Below are 22811 nucleotides of genomic sequence, written 5' to 3' on the forward strand. Positions count from 1 at the left end.
GGTTTGCATGCGTATTTAATTTTGGGGCGCGGCGAGCCGACTTCCGAAAGAGTCCTTGAGGGATAGCATGATCCTTATTATAGTGATACGCCGCTACGTTGAGGCCTCATCCCTCGGCCTCCTATACGTCCCGTATGTTTCAGCAATCTAAGTATTTTGGAAACAGAAATCTCACAATATGTTTCACCCATTTTTTGGTTTGTTTCTTGGACACTCCATTGTGTTTTCTATATGATTATGCCTATAACAACTCCATTTCACCACTAAAAGGCTGGGACATGGCCCCTGCTACAACTACGTCTTAACAGCTTCGATCTTTCCGTTTATTTACTCTACGCCTCATTATCTGTCGTGTATACCATCAGGCCATATTCTTCTGACCTTAGCAGACACACTAGACGCCAACCCCAGTTCTCCTTTGATACGCGAATGCACTTGGCTTCGACATGTACAAACTAATGGTTGGCATTAGTACCCTATCGCTGGGAGTTTCTGAGTGAAAGGATAGAGTAAAGGCATGCACAAAGGCAAGGGAACAATCAAGATCATTGCTGGTTGATTCTGACTCATACTTTTACCCTGACCTGCAAGCTAGAAACAAAGCAAAGGGCCACTGAACAAGGAACAAGGCATACCCCGAAAGAGGTATAGAAATAGGGTAAAGAATCCCCCAAGGTAGGTTCATGTCTGTTGAGTTAACAGGAACACCTCGCTTAAATAGCACTAAGAGTCATACTGTCCAGCACAGATCATTTTCTCTTACCCCTATCATCCCTGAGCTTGCTTTCACAAATAACTTCATCCTTTGACATATTATAGCTCTGGTTAAAATAAATTGGCTTACTACTATCTCAGATCACAGACTCAGATTAAGAATAACATCCTGAACATAAGGACCATCACAAGCTGTTAATATTGAAGACCTTTCATAACTTGTGAGTGCTTTTCTCCTCTTGATATGCTTCCCCCTGAGCTTCTATCTCTGCATTGAACTTCCACCCAAATCTATACATCCCCTCCGCAAAGCAATCAACATCATAAATGGAAGCAGACATCACATTCAGCCACATCCCCTCTCTTTATTGGACCCTGACCCTCAGCTTTGAGACATTTGGCTACCCTCCTAAGCTGTCAGAACCCTCTTTCATTTAACTACCATGCATATTGACACTTGATTTACCATTTGCAGTTCCCTATACATCTCTGCGTGGCTTATCTTCTCCAACTGCACTCTTAAACGCCTTTTGTACATCCGTTAGCTTATCCGCTCATCTTTAGAAGTAATATCGTCATTTTTGTCAGGTTCCACTTACCTACACAATACCCATATCCCACCACACCATACTGTTTCTTAGGCAGAATAATTCGTGGGCCCATACGTCCTTTTCGGTGTCAGACTTTGAATGGCGGATCAACAACCGCACCAAATTTGAATCACTATACAAGAGCCGCTAGGAACGACCAGCCGCCCAACGATGGCCCCACGATTTAAGAGAGGCTCTATTTCGAAGTCGAAACAGGGACAGAGTAAGACCCAGAGAGGCGATGTTGCTGGCTCGAAGCATGGAACGGCGGCCAAATTTCCCCAACCATGCGCGTATTCGCCGGCGAGCAATCTTGGAAATGCTGAGCCCACGCCACCATCACCATCACCACCAGGAAGAAGCCCACTAGGCGTTATACCAGGAGGGGGTACCTTGGAAGCGGCTGAAGAGCCCAAATTATATTACCCCAAGGAGAAGGAAGCCACAGACAGAGGACCCGACTCAGCGCCGCTTCTGCCTAGAGGTTCCTCCTTGTCTGAGGTGACATGGCAACCCTTTCGAGCGGTGAGAAAGGTGAGCTCCACGCCCAGGCTCCGAGATGATGAAATTAGTTTCGGCCGGAATCGCGCCGCCGCTCGGCAAAATTCTTCTTGTGCGTCTAGTGTAGGGTCAGCGGAAACCCGTCAAGAAGATTATTGCCAGACCATTCCTAAATTAGAGGGAATTATCCTAGGATCCCCTGACTTAAGCCTTACCAGCAAAGGAACATGCGGCACGAGAGGCAGTGGCAAAGTAATTGTACCTGAGAGGAAAGTTTCCAGTATTCAGGGGTCAATCGAAATTGGAGATGTTGAGGAGTGTAGCAGCATAGTGACTCCTAAGCGAAGTCTAAGTGAATACAACACTGAGGTCTCGTTGCCCGGCCAAAACCTTCAGCTTTCGTCACTCCAGCTACCCCCTCGCCCACCCACGCCAATGGAGTTTAGACAACGTTCACTGTCCCAGGGAGCCAGCTCTCAAAGTTCTTTCTTCTCCCGTGGCAGAAGCATCATCAGAGCCAGAGGTGGAAGAAACCCCCGCAGGAGATCAGCCAAGCGTGATATATCAAGAGGTCAGAGGGTGCCTTTGTTTGTCCCACCTTCCATTAGCTCACACCAAGATCACTGCATGGGGCCAAAGACCTCTCCCGACCAAAACTCCAACGTGTTGGAGCTAGAGCCTACAATTGACTTTCCCAAAATGGTTCCACAGATCTTGTCAGGAGAAGCTCCTCAAAATGAAATACTTTCGCAGCTCAAGGACCTCACCGACAGCGTGGCAGACATTAAAATCGAGCAAATGAGAATCAACAAGCAACTTGAAGATACCAACACTCAATTGAAAAAATTCTCAGAGGAGCTGCAGCTGGAGAAGGATGCGAGAGTTAGAAACCTGGCAGCTTACGAAGAAACCATCAACAGTCATATCACCCAGGCTGTGGGGGAGCTTAGTGAGGCAATGGAATCTGTTGCTGTTACAGTGGCGAAGATCAGTGACAGTACAGCAAATATTGGCTCCAGAAATTCAAAAGCTAGTGAAGGTCACGACCTCAAGTGGTCTGATGCTGTGGAACAAGAGGCTAACGATGCTTCTGTTTGTACACCGACTTCAACTCATACAATCCTTTCTGATAAGTGCTTTTCTGGGCCGTCAACAACACACACCAGAGGGAAAAGTATGGGGTGCGATGTTGGTAAGGAGAATTTTGGAAACCCAACTGGAAGGGGACGCTCCCAGACGAACCCTTCAACTGCCTCATGGGACCAAGGTCATCAACGAACCAGTGGTTGGAGTGGTCCACCACCAAATCAGAAAAGGGGCTTATGGAAACGCTATCGTGGTGGAATGAGTCGGCGTGGCAGCGCTAGGGGCAGCGGTGGTGGGAAATGTAAGTACCTCAAAGTCTTTTTTCATGCATTATAGCGAGTCGTGCAAAAGAAATTTACTGACTTTCAACTCCACAGATGCGACGCCAAACTTTGACGGACAGCGACCGCTAGTACCCATGGGTCTGCAAGAACTAACGCCTGCTGATTCATACACACATTCCCATATGCATGGCGGCTATGAAGACCAGACCCACATTCATCCTGCCGCCAGCACTCCGGGTCCATCTGCTACTCGTGGTCAAGCCTCTGGGCAACAAAATCGATTTCCTCCTCGTCAATCTAGCATGAGGCACAACCATTCCTTCATGCGTGGTGGAGCAGGGCCTTCAAGCCATAACTGCATGCCACATCGTGATTTTAGCCCCAATTATGGATCACCTCTACCCCGATGGGGCCAGGGACAGCCCCAGCCAACCTTTCACCATTTCCAAGCAACCCAAAATCCTGGCAACAACCCTCCAGGTGGGCAATGGCCAGCTGCTAATCCTGAGTTCAACAACCCATATAAACCATGGGCGGGCGTTTCGAATTGGTACCACCAGGTAAATGCCCAGGGAAACAACAATATGCGCAGCCCACCAAGTTAATGTCCTCAATGCTTTATTTGATGAGAAATGGTTAGATCTGGTCTATGAATGTTCCATTTTTCTCCCCTGTGTCTTTGTCTCACCATGTCAGAAGTAAATCGCGGGATGAGCACTCGTCTTCCTAATCCTTTGGTTGTTTTCCGGTTATTCCCTAGCCCCATATCTTTCAATCAGATGGCTTTATGTGGAGTATGGAGTTGGTTTAGTTGTTTGATTTGTTTTGTAAGATTAAGTTGATACTCATCTAGAAGTCGATGTTTCGAGGACAACACCTCCTGGTTTATTTGTGAAGATTTTTGTCTCCTTCCTTGTCTTTATTTAGGCGTTCGACAATAAGTTAGTACATCCATTTAGAATTGCGACCAATCAGCAACGCACTGCAACAAAGAAATGTGAGAAGACGTTCAAAAGCAAACAATTCTCTTTGCGAAGACGATGTGATATTTATGTTAAAAACGAGACTGAAAATAAAAGGGCTACGACTTGATGATACCTATTGCTAAAATCTCTCCCACCCCCTCCATATACTTCCACTATTTCACCGATGCAACCACTTTCTCAATCTCCTTTGCTGTCTCCCTAACCTTCGGACAATAGTGCAGCCTCAATAGCTCGCCCTCCCACACGTTCCCCGCAAACACATTGCTCACCTCAACAGTCTGTGCTAACGGATCAAACACACCATCCCCCTTACGCTCCTCAGTATTCCACAACGGCGCAATTTTCCGCCCATGCTGCTTTGCCACACGAGTCAATAACGACAGCAGAGCCAGCGATGACTTCTCCGGCAGCTGTAATGAAGCGGTCATGAGCCGTTTCGTGAAGCCTGCTAGGCGGACTGGAGGAGCCGCGTTGGTTCCTTTAGCGATTAGGGTTGATTGGAGGCATCGGAGGAGAAGAACTGTGGGAGTTTGGAAGTTTACTCTGTTGTTGGCTTGGGAGTTTTCGGGGGCAGGAGTGGAAGGGTCGGGGAGGTGTAAGGGTTTATTGGGGTTGTATTCGATGTCTGGGTGTAAGGAGAGAGGGTATAGTGATTGATAGAGGTGGGTCATGAAGTAGCTGAGGTCGAGGTGGAGGGTTGAGGCAGCTTTACTGGCATCTTGGCCCTCGAGGAGAGCGAAGGCCGTTATGCAGCAGAGTAGAGCCTCGCGGGTTGTGTTTCTTGCGGTGGATTCCTCGGGGAAGTCAGTTTCGTCATTGGAGTTAGAGGCATCCGCTGTTTCTGAAGAGTTTGAAGGGTCTGCTTGCGCAATCAGTTCTTTCAAAGCTTCGAGGAGGTCACCGAAGAAGTCCTGGTTGATTAAGTGGGCGTATTTAGCAAGTCCTTCGAGCACTGCACCCATTAAGCTGGGGCTGCGGAGTTTCAGGACGCGGAAATAGGTGCCGAAGACTAGCTTTAACGTTTCTGCTTGCATCTTATCCCGTTGCTCGTGGCTGACGAGGGCATCTGCTTCCTTCATGTCTTTCGCGACTGCATTTCGTTCCTTCATGAGCTTTCGTTCCTTTTTGGTCCTAAATTCACGCTTCATCTTCGGTTTTTTCCCATTGATTGTTTCGTCGTCGCCTTCCTTATCGATCGAATCCTTTGAACCTTTAAGAGAGAATTCGGAGAGTAGACGTAAGTGCAAAAAGGTATCCAATACGCTGGCGTGAACACGATAGTCTCGGGCTTTCATCATTTTAGATAGTAGGCTGACGGCTTCCATTGACACGATCCCATCCTCATCGCTGGAAAAAAGCTTCTCGATCGTCTCCCGACATTTCACAAAGTTATCATCCACCTTCCGACGACCTAGTTGCGAGATGAGAATTTTCAGTAGTTCACCCCGGAAATTGAAATGGGGCACAGCAATAAGCAAGCTGCAGGCGCAATTGATTGCAACAGCTTTCAATCCCTCCGCGTCATCACCCTCCTTCGTAGTCCTCTGCGGCTTCGCAAACGAAGCTAAAAGCTTGACAGCATTCTGATACCCGGCAAGAAGCGATTGCTCAAAATTGCGAAGTTTCCGTACATCCTTTGATACCTTGGTCGTCGTGTCCTCCTCGCCTAACGGCCTTATTCGATAGCCAGGAATCACATCTCTATAAACAGCCACTTGTGTAGCCAATGCCAGCTTTTTCACTGCAGGGAGCGAGGTCTCCAATACCATGTCCGCCAACCTTTTAAATAAACCTGTATGTTCTTCTGGATCCTCATTTATAAGTTCCGCGATCCTTGCCAATTCCTCTTTCGCCTCTAAAATCTGGACTTTGGCAGGTATATGTGGCTTTGGCTTTTCAACAACTTCAGGCTCCGGTTGTTCACCCGCATCATCTTCGTCCGAATCGAATGGGTTTTCCGAGTCATCGTCCACAGTAGGCTCCGCGACATGCTCTATCGCTCCTTCCGCAGTCTTAATCGGGAGACGACTTTTCTCTTTCTCTCGTTTGCTGGCTTTGCGTGGGCGGCGCTCGTAGTCTTGCTCCAGGTCCCATTCCGCAGCTCGACTGTAAAAATCCTTCATAGAGGAGACATTCGTAGCTTGTGTATGAGAGTCGCCATCCTTAGACGAACTGAGCCGCCTTCTTTTGACTGAATGTACAGGTGCCATGGGTAGTTGTGTTCGTCGCAAATAGTTTTCGGTCATGACGATGTTGTTGCTCTTAGAAAAAAATAAATTTGCGATGCAGAAATGCCAAGACTTCACGCTAGCAGAGAAATTTTATTTGCGGAAAAAGATCTCCATAGCTCCAGCTCCAGGGCATCCTCCACAACGGACTTGACGTAATCGTTCTTTTATTCTTTTGTTTCCCCCCCATTCATTATCTCTAGAGTGCGTATTGCCAAGAGAATACTCCTACCGCTATGCGCGCCCTCACAGAAACGGAGACCAAAACCCTCTTCTCCAAGCTCGCAAACTACACCGGCCGCTCCCTGAATAACCTAATTGCGCCTCCCCCCTCCTCTACCACAGAAGGCGGCGAGCCCTCAGCAGACGATCGCCATGTCTTCCGCCTCCATGGCTCCCGAGTGTACTATGTGCGCCTCGCTATAGCCAACCTGGCCACTTCAGTGCCCCGCGAGAGCCTCCTTTCGTTAGGTACCTGCGTCGGGAAATTCACCAAGACTGGCAAATTCAGACTACACATCACTGCATTAGATGTGATTGCGCCACATGCAAGGTATAAGATGTGGATTAAGCCGAATGGGGAGATGCCATTCCTTTACGGGGGCAACATTGTGAAAGCGCATGTTGGCCGGTGGAGTGAGGACTGTCCTGAACATTCTGGTGTGGTGGTGCATTCGATGGATGATACGCCTTTGGTATGTTCCTATCATGGTTTATACTGCATATATATCGTACTAGTCGTTCATTGCTTGGATGATTGCTCATTACTTTTTCTTGTATAATAGGGATTCGGAGTGACTGCTAGATCGACGGCAGAAGCACGAAGGCTAGACCCCACAGGAATTACGACATTTAGGCAAGCAGACATAGGAGAGTACCTAAGAGAGGTAAGAAGAAAGATATCTCCGGGAGAAATCATAGTACCGTTTGCGCGGAGAGCGTTTTCTAACATGATGAATAGGAGGATACACTTTTCACCACGTAATTATTTGCCATACTTATTTATTTTGTTTTATTTGTTTTCGTCCATTGCTTTTGTTGAAAAGTCTGGCGTTATTGTGTAATGGCTACCACGGGTTTTCAGAGATGTTTCATGCGGGAATAAGGGTCTCTCGATTACGTTTTGCTTCAGTTGCTTTCAGGCTGCTTGCTGCCTTTGTCCTGCGTCTCACTTGTCCCCGATCTATTACTGTATTTGGTTCCGTATGTGTAGTGGCCTGCTCATACCCGGCATTCATTGCCATCGTCATCTTATTTTTTTGAATTGGAAATTGCCTGGGGATCTATAGAGTCCAACCTACCGCCACACTAAATGACAACTTAGAGGATTGATCAATAGTATAAATATCTAGACGGATACTGTAGCTATCTCAATACAGAAATTGTTTTAGAAACTATTTGGCGTTTTGCTGCTGGTTGCCTTCACCAAATGGTGATGGAAATTTACATGGTGCACGTGACTTCCCAGCATTAGCCGCGCGCTTCGGATCAGATCGGTTCGTTAGGTTAGGAGACAGCAGAAAAAGAGCAAAAGCGGCATACAACAAGGCTGATACCGAGCTTTAGCAGCTATTTTTATTCCCATCACTATTCTAAATATTACTTAACCGCTGGACAGTTCTTAAACTCTATATATTGAGTAATAACTCACCACGCTCTTGTCTTCAAATTATAAACAAACCTTACCTTACATACAGCTCAAGTCTGCACCCCGCCCCCGCCTTTGGTTTTTGTTCGCGCGTTTTGCAACCCACCGACCGTCTAGGTTGACGTTACTCCCATACACGATAAGGGAGGATACGGGTTTGAAGTCCCTCAAGATGCCGTCATTATTTTCATCGGGTCAGAAACAAATGATAGCACAGTTTATCGGCATCACAGGTGCACGAGATAGCGTTGCTGGCAAGGTATGGCAAATGATTTTTTTTTATCCCTGAAACTGACCTTGATATTAATAACGGTGTATCCGGTTGATTTCATGTATCAGTCAACTATATCCATATTTTATTAATACGCGCACTTCATATTGGTAAGATGTATACTAACTCTGTGATTTTTCATATCTAATTTCTAGCTTCTCAAAACAAACGGATGGAACGTTGAACGTGCTGTAGATGCGTAGGTTATATCTGTTTTGCTTCTTTCTAATTTTGCATCTGCCTCATTTGAACGGTGCTTTTTCTTTTCTTTTCTTTTTCCTTTTTTCCTTTCTCATTCATTTTAAGAGCAATGCTCTATAAGACCGTGTGGAATATCTCACGATGGCTGGGTCTGTGACTGCGCTTTATGAATATGGGTTGTTCTTTGCCCATGCTAAGACAAGGGATCTGGAGCAAATTACCCGGGCGTAGGAAGGCACTGAATATGCTTCTACCAAAGCATTCCCCAGGTATTTCCTGGGAAACATTTGTCCCGCGCCACCAACTCGTCTGACATGGGGATTACCTGCATCTCTATATACCACCTTGGTTCCGCAAATGAATGTGCCTTCTGCTTCACATTAGGCCAATCATAACAGAAGACACTTCCCTACATTGATTTTCCTCGACAACCGTGAATCATACGTTTATCCGCTTTTGCACATAAATTATCTTGCCTCCAGCATATCAACTTCCAGCCAGCAATCACCTACTCACATCCCTTTCTTTCTTTCTTTCTTTCCTCCTCCCTCACCACCACGGATATTTCTTCTAGTAGAGCTATATTTGATGGCGGATTGATCTCCAGCTCTCCAACACTATTCCTATCCGTCATCCCTCTCTCCGCAAGGAAGGCTCTCAGCACTGAAGCCCTGAATCGAGCAAAAGGACGTAGGGTCCCAGCATCTAAGCCCGTGGATTTCAAAGCTCACTGATAAAAACATTCCGGGCTCTAAAGCAGCCAACATGCCATCTCGCCGAGCGCAGCGGGTGCGGGCCACGTATGATTTGCGGCCATCATTGCATGCTATACAAGTCTTTTTTGCCTGACCCAGCGTCTATACCCCCTATCCCTAAAACTGGGTTGCCGTAGCAAGCTGACTTTCCTTCCACGCAGGTATTATCAGAACTCAGCAGAAAGCGCTTCTAATGCCTCGGTTGCGGATCTCAACAAACTATTTGATAGTTATCGCGGTATGTTGCAACCTTTTACCAGAGGTGTCCACATACCAAAATAATCGTGTCCTTCTGACGATGCAGATAGACGACCCTGCAGAGAACCCAGATACCATTGGGGTTGAAGGCGCGGTTAAGTACTTAGAGGCCATTAACGTGCAATTAGATGAAGTTGTTTGTCTTGCCATCGCAGAACATCTACGATCTCCATCCATAGGAGAATTTACAAGAGAACCCTTTATTGACGGTTGGAAAAATGTTAAGTATGTTGCCCACTTTTTCAAATATCATCTCTCCCGAATCCCTCCTCTGTTTCTTTCCGTTATTATCGCCTACTCCTTTTGTTTCCCTCGTTTATGAACATCTTTCAAGAATTTCACAGCCACTTCTGCAGTTACTAACTCAAACGAAGCTGCGACACAATCTCGAAACAAACTTCCCACGCTGCATCGCTTCGCGCCCGCATCCCCAACGAACCCGACCTTTTCCGCCGTGTGTACCGTTACACCTTCCTAATCTGCCGCCTGGCGGGCCAGCGCAACCTCAGTATCGATATCGCTACGGAGCAATGGCGACTCTTCTTCACCAGCTCCAATGGTGGGATCAACTGGAACACACGCAGCACACCCTGGCTCGATTGGTGGATTGAGTTTATTGAGAGGAGTTGGAAGAGGCCTGTCAACAAAGATCTGTGGGAACAGGTTGAAGTGTTTATGAGGAAGACGAAGGAGGATGAAACTTTTAGCTGGTGGAGTGAGGATGGCGCGTGGCCGGGTGCCATTGATGAGTTTGTTGGGTTCGTACAGGCGAAGAGAGGTGGCAAGGGGCCTGCGGCGGAGGCTATGGAGGTTGAGTGAGCGGCCAAGGAAGTGATTTTTTTTTCCCAACTAGATGGCCTGTTCATTCCATGATGTCTTGTGTATGTGGGTGAGGAAAGGAGACTGCGTATTTCTAATGGATTTAGAACGACTTTTATTTACGATCCGTAGCATATCTATCTGGACAACTGCGAGGCTCAAGTTGGTGGCTACCATGTTCGTTTATTATTCATTGCCGAGGGACGTCTAGGAAAGCGGGAGGAGAAGTGGATGGAAATGGCCGAAATATTCTGAAACAAAGATCAACAGGCAGAAATTAGACAAGAATGAAAGAAATGGCTCGGGTGTTACACTGTTGAGTACCTACACATATATACAAGGTATATATTCCGTATTGCGGGTGGTAAAAAGGGCGCTTTTATATTTCATAGGATCGTAACGCACGTATCAAGTAAATCATAGACCAATTAACAAAAGATAGTCAAGGTCAATAGCGGAAGGAGGAATATGATTAGTGACTTTCTCAGAGCCAGCTGGAAAGCAAGATTTTCATTGTCATAAATCGACGACCTGCACCATCGGGTTTTGAATATGCCAAAACTTGTATCAAGTATCATATAGAGCGGAAGAGCAAGATATCACTGCGCAGCCAAAGAAATGGAGGTGTGCGGGCAATTGTTTTGCACATCTACCTACCTACATGTAGAAAGCAAGGGGATTTGAGAAGCAGAACAAAGTAGGGGGGTAGAAAATCAATATGTTGCTTATTAAAGGACATGTAACAGAAGTGTTGCGGTAATGTGTGTGTTCAATGCAAGATTAGCTTGAGGCGGGGACTGATAGACGAATGGAAGGAGAGTCGTGTTACCAACCAGCCAACTTGCGATCATGGGTAGGGTAGGGAGCGCGATGAATCTTGAAGGCCGTTAACCCGTAGTCGTAGACACTCTGGAGGTATTTCTGGGTCGAATAGGAACGCACCATCGTGGTTCTCCCAACCTTATAATGGTTTAAAATATAGCCCCTGCTGCAATCACACCGAAACTGCTAATATTTCTTCTGCGTCGTTCAGCATGTTTTCTTCTTGTCACTCTAGCCTGCTCCTTGACTGTTCAGCAGTAAATATGTCAGTTCAACCTGTACGGGTCATAACGGAATGAACGAACAGAAACTAGAATATATGGGCAGGTAGGGCAAACAGGTCCTTACACTCGTCCCATGTCAAGGACTCCTTCGTAATGTCCTTTGCCTCCCGCCAATTATGCATACACCACGCCGCAATGAAGAAGTCGAGGAATGCCTTCTCCAGAGCATCAATGTCTGTTTTCAACTCCAGAGTTGGTTTATTTATCTCCACTTTATTCTTGGTATCCCAACGCCTCCTCGTCTCGATCGCAAGGAGTATACCGTCCTTGTCCTCTGCCTTGGATTTTACCCTTGTTTTCTTGCCTTTCAGCCTCCATTCGTAAAATTGCCCATCAGCCTCTTGAGTAGCTTCCGAGTCACTTGACCTCCTTCTCGCAGAGAGAACTGGCCGAGCTTCCAAGGAAGGCAAGCCATCCCCGCGAGCGGTCCAGCCATATCCGTATCTTGTCATACACTTGTTCATCTTCCCAAGCTTTTCGGAAAGATACTGCCGTCCGTCTATAAGTAAACCTCCAGTGGAGGACAGAAGTTGTGCTGTTTCCCGGAGAGCAAATACATCCTGTCTAGAGACATCACTCCCGGGAATTTGATATCTCTGGGCAATGCTATTAGGATCGGGCTTTTTCTTCCCAAGCCGTGTTACTAGGATGCCAGCTCCTAGTTCGTAACCGTCCAACTCGTGGGAGAGACTGTAGAGTGGGCAGTCGGGACATTTTGATGAAACAACGTATTTACCATCGATTGTGAGGATCGTGGGTTGTTCTGAATCTGCGGTGCTGGGCGCTTGGCCCAGGGAACCAGGAACATGGGAAACGAGCGTCTCATAGGCTGGAGGAGCTTCCACAGGCCGTGGTGGGCCGCTGTCCTCGTAAGCAGGTGGTGGACCTTTATTATGATCTGGATCCATCACGGTGCACGCTAGGAAAATAGACCTGATTTCGTCTTTGGCTAGTATTGTATTCCCTAGTAACAAAAATTCCGGAGCCTAAGGTTAATGGCAATGTGTTTATATGTCACTTGAAAGGCATCGTAAAGTAGGGCATTTAAGGTCGTCAGGCAGGGATGGGGCAGTGCATTAATAACTGGAGGCAATATGGGAGAATTCGCCAATGACGACATATCATAGTAAACATTCAAGTAGCGGAAGGAAATATTATTCAGCGCAACTTAATGTGCAGGCAGGCAGCTAGTAACCCGCAACGCTTGATGGCGGGCATTATTTTCATTCAAAGGTAACGTACGAAAGTGATATAAAATTAATTGTTGCTGAAGATTGTCCAGAGCTTGCTGAAACCCAACGTGGTAACCTTTACATCACGTGATGATTAATACGTCAAACAAAGCAAACAACCACCCAGAAGAGTAGTTAGGCTTCTTTTTCTCCGGGCTTCGACCGCGCGCTGTTCAAGGCTCAGCAGAAAATCGGGCGATAAGCAGAACATCCACAATTCCGTTAACTAGTCCACGTCTATTTGCTGGGCCATCCTCGCTCCTTCTGGGTGCCCTAGTTAAAACCGAGCAACCGACTAAACTAAAGTCATGAACGCCGCGATGCAGCCCAACTACCGTGGATACCCCCCGACCACTCACCATCGTCCTCCTGCCACTCCGCGTCGAGGTGTCCCAATCCCTGGTGGGTTTTTTTTCCTTGTCCCGTTTTGTGCATTGTTTGCTTACTACAGTCTATTTTTTTCACCTTGAATCGCGACACTTGCTTTTTGCAAGGGTGTAACTATATGTATTAACCTTGTGTACAATCTCCAGGCCCCATGATGCCGGTCCCTCTCGCACAACATGCAGTTCCGAACCCTCAGCTCGCTCAGCGCAATGTCCCCAATCCTATAGATACTGCCTTGCGACGGAGTCGGAAACCAACAGACAAAAATCTTCCAGATGGGTTGGAGGAGTCAATCATAGGAGATGGTGTTACCCAGTACAAAAATATGCGAGATGTCGAGAAACGTCTGGATGCGGCGATGATGAGGAAGAGATTGGATATTCAAGATTCCGTCAATAGATCCGTGAAAAGATTCCGAACGTTGCGGGTATGGATCTCGAATACCGTAGAAAACCAGCCGTGGCAGCGGGAACCAGGACAGGACGGTAACGGGAGCGGGCGTTACAAGGTCAAGATCGAAGGAAAGTTGCTTGATAACCAACCCGATACCTTTGATTCAGAAGGAAGCGACAGCGACGACGAACAAACTAAGACGAATGGCCAGAGAGACCCAGATGCGATGGAGGAGGACTTGCCGCAAAAGCAGAAAAAACGTACCAAGAAACACTCTCTACCACAACGGAAGCGCCTGTCCCATTTTTTCAAGTCAATCACCGTTGAACTTGATAAAACCGCGCCCTCTGGCGTCGCAGATCTAGCGACTATCAATTGGACAAAACCTGCCATACCTTCCAGTGCGGTGTCATTACCCCCCAGCGCGGATTTTGACTCTCTTGAGTTTTCTCGGGCTGCGGAAGTCAATCTCAATGCCACAATCAGTCTCGTAAGAGACGAGAACCCAGAGCGTTTCAAGCTAAGCAAAGAACTAGCGTCCATCCTGGATACGGATGAGGAAGCCCGCGGCGGCATTGTCCTCGGCATATGGGAGTATATAAAAGCGATGGAGCTTCAAGAAAGTGAAGAAAAACGCGCAGTACGATGCGATGATCGACTGAAAGCCGTATGTCAAACCAAAGTCGTACCACTCCGTTGACCTTCATATCCCTCACCTAAATCAGTCAACTAATCAAGAAAAAAAAAAAAACTCCACAGCTCTTCAACCGAGATAAAATGTTCTTCCCCGCCATCCCCGACAGCGCCAGCGCCCACACCTCTCCCCTCGACCCCATCAAACTCCCCTACACAATCCGCGTCGACCGCGAATTCCACACCAACCCAACACCCACGGTCTATGACATCCGAGTCGCCGTCGATGATCCTCTCCGCGCCAGAATGCTCGCAATCACAACGACACCAGACTACCCCAACATGCTCCGTCAAGTTGCCAGTCTCGACGACCAACTCGCCCTCGTTGTCCAGGCACTCACGCACTCCAAGGCTAGACACGCATTCTTCCAATCGCTGAGCCAAGACCCGGCGAACTTCATCAGGCGCTGGACGAGTAGTCAGAAACGGGATTTGGAAGTTATTATGGGCGAAGCGACGCGCGGTGGCGGGGAGGATGGGAGTGGGGCGGAGTTTAGACGCGGGGGAACGAACAGTGCTTGGGATACGCCTGTTGCTGCGGAAGCGGTGAGGTATATGCTTGCGAAGCCGGGGCGGTAGGTCCAGAGACGCAGAACGGAGATAGGGAAGGTTTTTGTGAAAACTCGAGTTTTTGAGTTGGGTTGGGTTTCCCAAATTCAGGAACCTCTACGAAGCACTGATTACACTGCGACGAGTTAGTTCCGGACCCTGTGAAGGCTCAGATTAGAAGGGGGGATGGATATGTGAAGCCTATATTAATCTTTTATGATAGTTTTGGCTCGGCGTGAAATTTCATTTGAATGGGTAGATGGGATTATTGTTCCTTCTATAAAGATTCAATTTTCAATTTTTATTCTCCATAAGAATTGTACGTGTACTGAGTAAAGCCATGAAGTTGGATATATCTAAAGTATCCCCACTTGATGCAAGTATAGATCTTGAATATGAGTCTTGAGAAGAATGTGATAAAAATAGAAATTGAAAGCATAACAGCTATAAAAGAATTCTGTTAACAACTATAATTCATTTTTTACAGAAATGAAAAAGTAAGAAAAGAAATACTCCAATTTGAGATATGTGATTACAGCCATTATTCATGAATAGTACTCATTTACAGATTACACAATTAATTAAATGTTCTCAAAAACATGTGTGTTGATTGCGTGTTGAACCGGATCAACCTGCTGGGTAGATGGGCCTCCCTCATCTATCCCTCGAAATACACCAGAATCGCCAGGGCTGGTTGGGCATGGCAAGAAAATTACTTTACTTGACGCTGTCTTGGCCATTGCTTGCATTGTCTCCAGATATCTGATTTGCATGGCGGGTGCAGAGGAGAGGATGTCGGCGGCGGTTCTCATGAGCTACGGGGTGTAACGACGTTAGTGGAATTAAGCTATAATGAGAAAGAAAACGTATAGGCGTATATGCAGGGGAACGGCAGAAGAACGGGTATTCACGAACCTTAGCTGATTCCACCTCAGCGCGAGCAGCGATAACCTTACTCTCACCAATACGCTTGGATTGCGCAGCCATTGACAAGGATTCTTGCAGCTCATTGCTGAAGATGATATCCTTAATCAGCATGGACTCGACCTGGACACCCCAGCCCGCAGCAACTTCCTCGATTATATCTCCGATCGATTGGGCGAGCTCCTCGCGGCGTTCGATGACATCCTGTAGCACACGTGCTCCGACAACATGGCGGAGGGTAGTCTGTGTCCGTTCAACAAGCGCCTGGCGGATATTTGTAATTCCAAAGGCAGCCTTGTGGGGGGAGGTAATGTGGTAGTAGATAACGGATGTAAGATTCAAAGTGACGTTATCCTTTGTCATACAAACTTGTCGGGGAACTTCAACGATCTGGATCTTCACATCGACTGTAGTCAAGTGTTCGCTGAGTGGATTAACTTTGACCAGACCGGGATCGACAGCGCGTTCGAAGCGACCGAACCGCGTCACCAAGCCGACTTCACCCTGGGCAATGGGCTTGAAAGGGTTGGGGCAGCAGAAGCAGCAAGGGATGGCGCCCAGGAAGCCGATGCTTTCACCCAAAGTGTGGACTGGACAACGGTTTGATGTCAGTTTGCTGTTTTCAAGAAGGGATATTTGATAGCAAGCGATGTTATATCTAACTTACTCATCGACGCATACCAGCCGTGGACGGTGGCGTCGCCATCGGGATGCTTGAGTACTTGAGCATAGCTGGGCTGCAAATCCTCGAGGCGCGCTGGCTGCACAGTCACAACGCCATTGTTTGAAGGCCGAAAACCCACGTTGCTAGGGAGTGGCACTGGCGCTGGTGCTTTTTGGTTGGATGCCAGAAGAGCGGAATCCTCCCAGTTTTGCGCGGACATTTTGAACGTGATGCGCGCGTATCGATGCGATCAACAGACTATGTTGATGTATATGAGTTCGGTTTTGATGGATGGTCTGAGGTTGGAGGTTGGAGTTGGAAAGTGTGTTGTAGGCAATGGACGGATGGATGCGCAGACTATGTAACTGGAAAGTGGAACCCGGCTGCTTTATAGCTTGGAACGGGGGGTTGCGAGACTACTCTGCTGCTAAACTACTAACTACCGAGCGCCAGGGATGCGCAGCGAAACTGATACCTTGGGTGACGAAAGAATTTAGAGAAGGGATTGCTGCTTGTCTAGGTTCTTGCTAAAGAGAAGAAGATCTCCTCCGTCTAAGTTACCATGTTCTGTTGTTGCTTCGGGAGCCGCAACTGGCTTTCATAATTTATACATCTGGGGTAGTAACTTTTTACTTTCCTCACCTCCGATCTCCGCATTTTAACTCCAACCTCTGTGCCCTATTCAACCACAAGGAGCAAGCTTCATACAACAACTCTGGCGCTATAATTTATCGGGTACCGATCGCCTCGACGTCAGCCCAGCATACGAGGGATCTCCAAAATCGTCTATAGCTACATCCTTCCGGTTCCCAGCGCATGAAATCAGATCATTAACTTATATGTTTCCTGACCTACCTAGCCAGGCAGACAAAAGGGAACTAACTACCTAGGCATGTAGGCGATCAACTCCTGGCAAACTCTCCTTTCGAAACGATTAAGCGTAGTAATATCTAGCCCCGTTTCCTTTCGATGTCGGTGCTGTGCTCGACAGAGAAACCCGATTGAGAGCGGCAAGGAGGAACGTTTAATTTTGATCGTTAACAAGGACTATTTTTATCCCACTGCGGCGGGCGTGGTCCACAGTGGAGCAATCCCCGCAACCTTCTAGCCTGGGGGCGTTTTAGCGGGACCGGCCCTGCGCGCTTCTCGTCCCAAGCAGCATCAAGTGACCAAATATTCCCTCAGTAGTTAGGTAACTAGTTAACTTACTCTTGCCAAAAGACTACATTTTGCTGCCAATCACACCAGACAGCAAAATACCTGTGCACAGAGTTCGAGAACAATAATAATAAATTCCTGCCACATTTCTGTCCGTCTAAGCCACATCCCCCAGCAAACGTACAATTGGACACCCAACCCCAACCCCAAACCTGTCCTCCGCTCCGGTCCTCTACGATAGGATGAGCGGGGAAGCTAGCCAAAGGCTTGGAAGTTGGATCAGACATAGCCCTCTTTAGCAAAGTCTCCGGAGGCCACTGGTTGGCTAGTATATTTAACCTTCCTATCGCAAGGGCATTTCGGATCAAAGCCAATTATGAGAAGTGAATTTAAGGAGAGGTGGACCGAGAGGAGAGGAGGATTTTAACATGGATGTAATTCTAGTTAACCCGCCTAGATCCTACATTAATGATGGGCTAAGCCGGGGAGCCATTCAATGTTTGCCAGACGGCTTGCGCGCCTCGCAACGACTCGCGCAACTCACCCCTAGCCAAACTGAAGAGAATCATTTCCTTCTGAGTAACGGAGCATGATCGGCGGTACGCTGCGCAATTGCGCCGAAAGTATTAAACAACTCTACTTCCTAGCGTTTGAATCCACATATGAGGCTACCCAGGCATGGTAAACCTATCCACGGATCTTACCTCGCCATACATCAGCGAATGAGGGGCTTGATTATGCCCATGAAATTTTCGGAAGATGTTCTAGAAGGCGGAGCGCATAGACGAGCTTCATGTGATTAGCCAGTTTCGTCCCCCCATTTCACCTGATGCGGCACCCTCATCACCAGACATAACCACATCCATTCTCAGCAAAGGTCCTGGGGGGACTTGTTGATGGGTGGGTTCCAAAATGCTGAATCATATCTTTATCAGTAGTTTGACTGCCTGCGCTTTTCCTATAACTGACAGTCGCAATGCCATTCACAGTTGACCTATAGCTATCTGGAGAAGAGCCGCAAGTTCCAATTCGCCCCCCCTAATACCTCACTTCCCCCAGTGTGGTGTTTGTGGCCAGGCTGTCCATTTGCCTTGCTTGAAGCAATCATGGGATGAGCCTCTTCTAGCAGCAATCCAGGACCTAAAAGATAAATGCGATGCGAGGCTAGTCTAACAATGACAAGATAGGGCTCTAAAACCAATCAATGAGTGACTTACTTCAACATGATAGTCCCATAACTTCGTTTCCTACCAAATAGAAGCCGTATATTACCACTACGAGTTGCCGTTCAGCTCCCGTTACGGGCTCCCCTCCAAGAAACCACTTACTGAAAATAATGGCGCTCAGCACAAACATATCCGGACCGCAGAGTAGCCTCCCCTTCTCTTTTCCGGGCAGATACTCACCGCAGTGGTGGGCCTACCCTGCCAGATGTCCGCCTATTTCCTACCAACAACACCAGCTTACATCCCTGCTCGTGGACAACGGGAAGGGGCGATCGACGAGCGACGACGATGGCCGGGCAGACTGAATGTGTTGCATCTTGGTTCTCTTACCTACCTACTCTTCAGCGTGTCTGACCGGCAATGTGGAAAAGAAGGTACAGGGACAAAGGTCTTCTAGCAAGGAACTAGAAGAAAGAAAAAGAAGTTAAATCCAAAAATCGAAAATCATCGATGATTTCGTCCCATTCTTCTCAAGAAATTCTTTTTCTGGATGGATTTTGCGCCGTTGTCGCGTGATTTTTAACATTGGATTTACTTTCTTCTCTTTATTTCTTTTCTCCTTGCTAGGCGGCGGCCACCGAAGGAATATGTGAATGAAGGCGGTCTTATAATTAACTGTGAAATTCGATGCTTTATCACTAGACTGAAAGTGAACAACATCCTTACATATGTAGTATGTACATGTACCAACCTTGGGTTTGCAGCCACAACTTCTATCACCCCATTAGCAAACTAAGCTAGGAACTTAGAACAAAAAAAATAATCCCGAGAGTTTAAAAAAGCCCCTTCTAGAGAGCTTGAAGCATGGATCTTGGACACTCAAAAGGACCGTAGTATGCCACAAGTTCGAGAAAAAGGGCATGAGGATTTAGGCGCGCGAATCTGAATCTAAGCGCTCGCTTAGATAATTAACGCGGGAACCGCTAGCCAGCCATTGCTTCAAACTGGCTAGAAGGGGCGGATCTTTTTTCAGTTTATATTATTTTTTCATTTTATTATTTTTTTTTTTCATTTTTTCATTTTCATTTTTTTCATTTTTTCTCTGTTTGAGTCACTTTATACATAGGTGGCAAACAATTTCCATTTTCTTCTACTTTTTAGAACTAGTGAAATAAGCTTTTCCTCTGCTTTCACATGTAAATTTGTCTGTCACATGTCAAATAGAGCTCAAACTACCTCTGGAAAAAAAAAAAAAGAAAAAAAAAAAAAAAAAAAAAAAAAGAAAAGCAAAAAGAAAACAGGAATGATGATATCATATTTTGAACATTGTCTCAACAAAGTGGAAACAAAATCAATTATCACAAGCTAGAATATGTATTTTCAGATGAAAGAATGAAATGAAAGAAGTAGAGAGAAACTTTCCAGTTTAGAACTCAAAAGATACTAGATTTGTTATAAATAATTAGTGAAAAAAATTAACCTAAAGTAAGCAAGTTATGCAGAGAGGCACTAGCAGAGAGAATAGTACAGTTTTGATGATACAACCTGAGACACATAGAAGATGTCAATGATGTATGAGAGAGGAAAAGTCGGTAAAAAAAAAAAAAAAAAAAGCACAGGAATTGGCAATTGGCAATGGAAAAAATCAATAATGATAAATGATAGAACACCCTGTCCACTGAAAATAAAAAAAGCAATCAAATACCAGACAAGAGTGAAGGAACAATCTCGCCCCCCAAAAAAAACCCTCAATATCACACAAGTAGCAGCTATGGATGAAAGAAACTGAACCCATTCAGTAATTAGTACCAACAAGAAGACAAACACTTTTTAAATCTAAAAGGAGAAAGAAGGTCTTTTTTTTTTTCATCTTTTCTTTTCTTTTCTTTTTTCTTTCTTTTTTTTAGGGGGGGGGGGTCAATTGTCTAGATTGAGAATCAAGGCTTGGACAGACTTGAAAGAGTCATTCATCCCTCATCTCACTGCTTCGAAGGTTTCTGCTTCGAAGCCTTCTGCTTCTTCTCCGAAACAACCTCAACGCCCTGCCTCCCCTTCTCCTCAGCCTTCGTAATGTATGACCTCAACCACGCCAACGATTCTGACGTGATAGTCAGGCCCGTGGTGATCACTGCCTTGCCGACAGTAACGTATCCATCGCCGCCACCGCAGTTCTTGTACTCGGACGAATACACCTGGAGCACATGATTCTTGCCCTCCTCAACAACACGCAGTGGCAGGTGGATGTATCCCTTGAGAGTTCCTTTGATGGTCTCCGTGTCCTTCGTGACGATGGGGAACCGGTCTTCGACGCGCTTGAGCCCTTCGTCGCCGAGGGAGTCGGCTTTGGCGACGTAGGGGCGGACATAGGTGTAGGGCTTGGAGAAGAAGGGGAGGACGGGCTTTGCGTAATTGGCGTAACCTTGGTCGGCGAGCTGGAGGGACTTTTGGCCGTAGGGGTGGTTCTTGAAGTAGGTAAGGGAGTCGGAAACTACAGGGAGGGTGGAGAGGTGCTGCCAATGAATATATAGGTTAGAGAGCTAACAGGGAGCAGGAGGAGTGATGAGAGGGGAGGCACAAACATGGAGGAACTGGGAGGATGGCTTTTCGCCATTGACGATGGGTTCACCCATGTTGAGTGGTGGTTTGTTTATTGAAAATAGGATTCTGTATGGCGATTAGTGGGTTTTCTATTATTACTAAGGAGTAAAAAGGACGGTATGAATAGGCAAATATAAATATATACTTACTATACAGGTAGCAGGTGATGCAATACGTCAGGACTGAAGGTGTATCAAGTAATATATATATGGGACTATGGATAGGGGATAAATTGCGAAGCAGTATGCAGTAGTTGTGTTCCTAAGAAAGTTATAGGTAGATGGAGGAAGAGAAGAAGAAAACAGCAAAAGGTGGGAAGAAGAGGGGAACCGGGTTGTTGTTATTATGACTATGAAGCAGAGAACAGGAAAAAATGAGGAGAGAGATCAAGACCAATCCAAAGCCAAGAACCCCTCAGGCAGAAGGGAAAACGTGCGTGCACCTACCTACCTCTTGCTTCCCAGCTTTTCCGCAGCAAGCAACAACCGCAAAACTCTCACCCTTTTCCTTGTCGTTATTCGAACTCTACTAATAGCCCTGGAGCTTTGCGCTTCTAGATCCCGCCTTGCAGCGAATCAGCGCCCAGGGTCGCCCGTGTGTGAGCTCCTGAGCCCGAGCTGCTGGCCACTTACTACCAGGGCCGGAAGCATGTGAAAGTGGCCAGGCCGGCGGGGTACAGAGGTAAGCATAGTCTACGTATGTACAGTACGTGTACAGTACATGTATAGTATATGTACCGTACCTGCGCCTGTACCTGTGCAGACATGCATGATGTTGGGGGTCCCGCGGTTGATCGGCCCTTCTACCAGCAGTGCGCTGGTGGTGACTGAGCTCTTTTGCCCCAGTAGCCTACAGGTTATGAGACCATTAAGTGTGAGCCCCGCTGTGGTCAACATGCATGGGTTTGATCCCAGAATGGACTTAAGAATTCCAAACAAATACCCTGGACATTTAACAGTGCCAAGAGACATCCTAGGAGTGTGCCCTAGAAGTCCCTTGAGCCCTAGGACTGAGTCCACTGAGAGGAGCCACTATGGGGAGCCACTGAAAGGAGCCACTGAGAGGAGTACTGTACTCTGTGGTAGCTGGTCCGAGGGGTGTTGGGGGTCCCGCGGTTGATCGGCCCTTCTACCAGCAGTGCGCTGGTGGTGACTGAGCTCTTTTGCCCCAGTAGCCTACACATGATTATTATGATTATTAATAAAATATTGACTCGCCTGTTGCTTTTGGCTTCTGTCTACTTGCCAGTTTTCCCAGTCTTGATCTCTCCCCGTAAGTTTATCCACGGCCAGCACTCACTAATGAAAGATAAGTTAACCACCACACCAGCACAGCGCCCCACGTTCGATAGTAAATCTCTTCGCAATATCTGTCCTCTCCCCAAGGAATTTTTGCAAACAGAATATGTAAGTTTACATTACTTCGTGATATCATTGACACAGGTCCCGCTCCAGTTGCATATAACTATGTAGTTAGTCAATGGGCCAGTTTTTACGGCAGCCTATTTAATATTTCAGTCAAATGGATTTTTTTAAAGACACGAACTAATTATACTAATCTGAATGTAGCTAGTGTATTACTATATATAATTTAGTCAGTC

The 22811-nt window shown here is 46.8% G+C and overlaps 9 protein-coding genes across 12 annotated transcripts; 5 read left to right on the forward strand and 4 right to left on the reverse strand.

Moving 5' to 3' along the window:
- Positions 1-743: 743 nt before the first annotated feature.
- BDBG_02834 lies at positions 744-6998 on the reverse strand. 2 transcript variants are annotated; one of them, XM_002626611.2, is made up of 3 exons: positions 4274-6545; positions 1314-4092; positions 744-1241 (listed from the first exon to the last, which is right to left on the reverse strand). In XM_002626611.2, exon 1 carries the CDS (start codon positions 6405-6407, stop codon positions 4314-4316), a length of 2094 nt encoding a protein of 697 aa, XP_002626657.1. In that variant the 5' UTR covers positions 6408-6545; the 3' UTR covers positions 744-1241; positions 1314-4092; positions 4274-4313. The 2 variants fall into 2 exon arrangements, with proteins under 2 accessions (XP_002626657.1, XP_031577334.1); XM_031720976.1 differs by having other exon boundaries at positions 1314-6998.
- BDBG_02833 (uncharacterized protein) lies at positions 1476-3780 on the forward strand (the record flags this gene model as incomplete). The annotated part of the gene is made up of 2 exons (XM_031720975.1): positions 1476-3192; positions 3269-3780. 2 exons carry the CDS (start codon positions 1476-1478, stop codon positions 3778-3780), a joined length of 2229 nt encoding a protein of 742 aa, XP_031577333.1.
- On the forward strand, positions 6303-7792 carry BDBG_02835 (ribosome biogenesis protein NIP7). The gene is made up of 3 exons (XM_002626612.2): positions 6303-7084; positions 7175-7276; positions 7351-7792. Exons 1-3 carry the CDS (start codon positions 6626-6628, stop codon positions 7372-7374), a joined length of 585 nt encoding a protein of 194 aa, XP_002626658.1. The 5' UTR covers positions 6303-6625; the 3' UTR covers positions 7375-7792.
- A 117-nt stretch (positions 7793-7909) lies between these two features.
- Positions 7910-10838, forward strand: BDBG_02836 (defective in Cullin neddylation protein 1). The gene is made up of 5 exons (XM_002626613.2): positions 7910-8296; positions 8464-8507; positions 9426-9502; positions 9573-9747; positions 9897-10838. Exons 1-5 carry the CDS (start codon positions 8210-8212, stop codon positions 10339-10341), a joined length of 828 nt encoding a protein of 275 aa, XP_002626659.1. The 5' UTR covers positions 7910-8209; the 3' UTR covers positions 10342-10838.
- BDBG_02837 lies at positions 9375-12654 on the reverse strand. Of its 3 annotated transcripts, XM_031720978.1 has the most exons (4): positions 11512-12654; positions 11284-11410; positions 10670-11217; positions 9375-10592 (listed from the first exon to the last, which is right to left on the reverse strand). In XM_031720978.1, the coding sequence occupies exons 1-2, from the start codon at positions 12353-12355 to the stop codon at positions 11313-11315; spliced, it is 942 nt and encodes a 313-aa protein (XP_031577336.1). In that variant the 5' UTR covers positions 12356-12654; the 3' UTR covers positions 9375-10592; positions 10670-11217; positions 11284-11312. The 3 variants fall into 3 exon arrangements, with proteins under 3 accessions (XP_031577336.1, XP_002626660.1, XP_031577335.1); XM_002626614.2 differs by having other exon boundaries at positions 9375-11217; positions 11512-12653; XM_031720977.1 differs by having other exon boundaries at positions 9375-11410.
- Positions 12627-15242, forward strand: BDBG_02838 (26S proteasome regulatory subunit N6). The gene is made up of 4 exons (XM_031720979.1): positions 12627-12680; positions 12792-13081; positions 13213-14126; positions 14219-15242. The coding sequence occupies exons 2-4, from the start codon at positions 12988-12990 to the stop codon at positions 14729-14731; spliced, it is 1521 nt and encodes a 506-aa protein (XP_031577337.1). The 5' UTR covers positions 12627-12680; positions 12792-12987; the 3' UTR covers positions 14732-15242.
- On the reverse strand, positions 14962-17301 carry BDBG_02839 (stomatin family protein). Its single transcript, XM_002626616.2, has 3 exons — positions 16293-17301; positions 15617-16215; positions 14962-15516 (listed from the first exon to the last, which is right to left on the reverse strand). Exons 1-3 carry the CDS (start codon positions 16507-16509, stop codon positions 15283-15285), a joined length of 1050 nt encoding a protein of 349 aa, XP_002626662.1. The 5' UTR covers positions 16510-17301; the 3' UTR covers positions 14962-15282.
- A 2610-nt stretch (positions 17302-19911) lies between these two features.
- BDBG_02841 (pathogenesis associated protein Cap20) lies at positions 19912-22187 on the reverse strand. The gene is made up of 3 exons (XM_002626618.2): positions 21361-22187; positions 21193-21277; positions 19912-21123 (listed from the first exon to the last, which is right to left on the reverse strand). The coding sequence occupies exons 2-3, from the start codon at positions 21241-21243 to the stop codon at positions 20593-20595; spliced, it is 582 nt and encodes a 193-aa protein (XP_002626664.1). The 5' UTR covers positions 21244-21277; positions 21361-22187; the 3' UTR covers positions 19912-20592.
- Positions 21983-22330, forward strand: BDBG_02842 (uncharacterized protein; the record flags this gene model as incomplete). Its single annotated transcript, XM_031720980.1, has 1 exon — positions 21983-22330. One exon carries the CDS (start codon positions 21983-21985, stop codon positions 22328-22330), a length of 348 nt encoding a protein of 115 aa, XP_031577338.1.
- Between the last annotated feature and the right edge of the window lie 481 nt (positions 22331-22811).

This window comes from Blastomyces gilchristii, assembly GCF_000003855.2.
Source record: "Blastomyces gilchristii SLH14081 genomic scaffold supercont1.4, whole genome shotgun sequence".
Classification (NCBI taxonomy): domain Eukaryota; kingdom Fungi; phylum Ascomycota; class Eurotiomycetes; order Onygenales; family Ajellomycetaceae; genus Blastomyces; species Blastomyces gilchristii.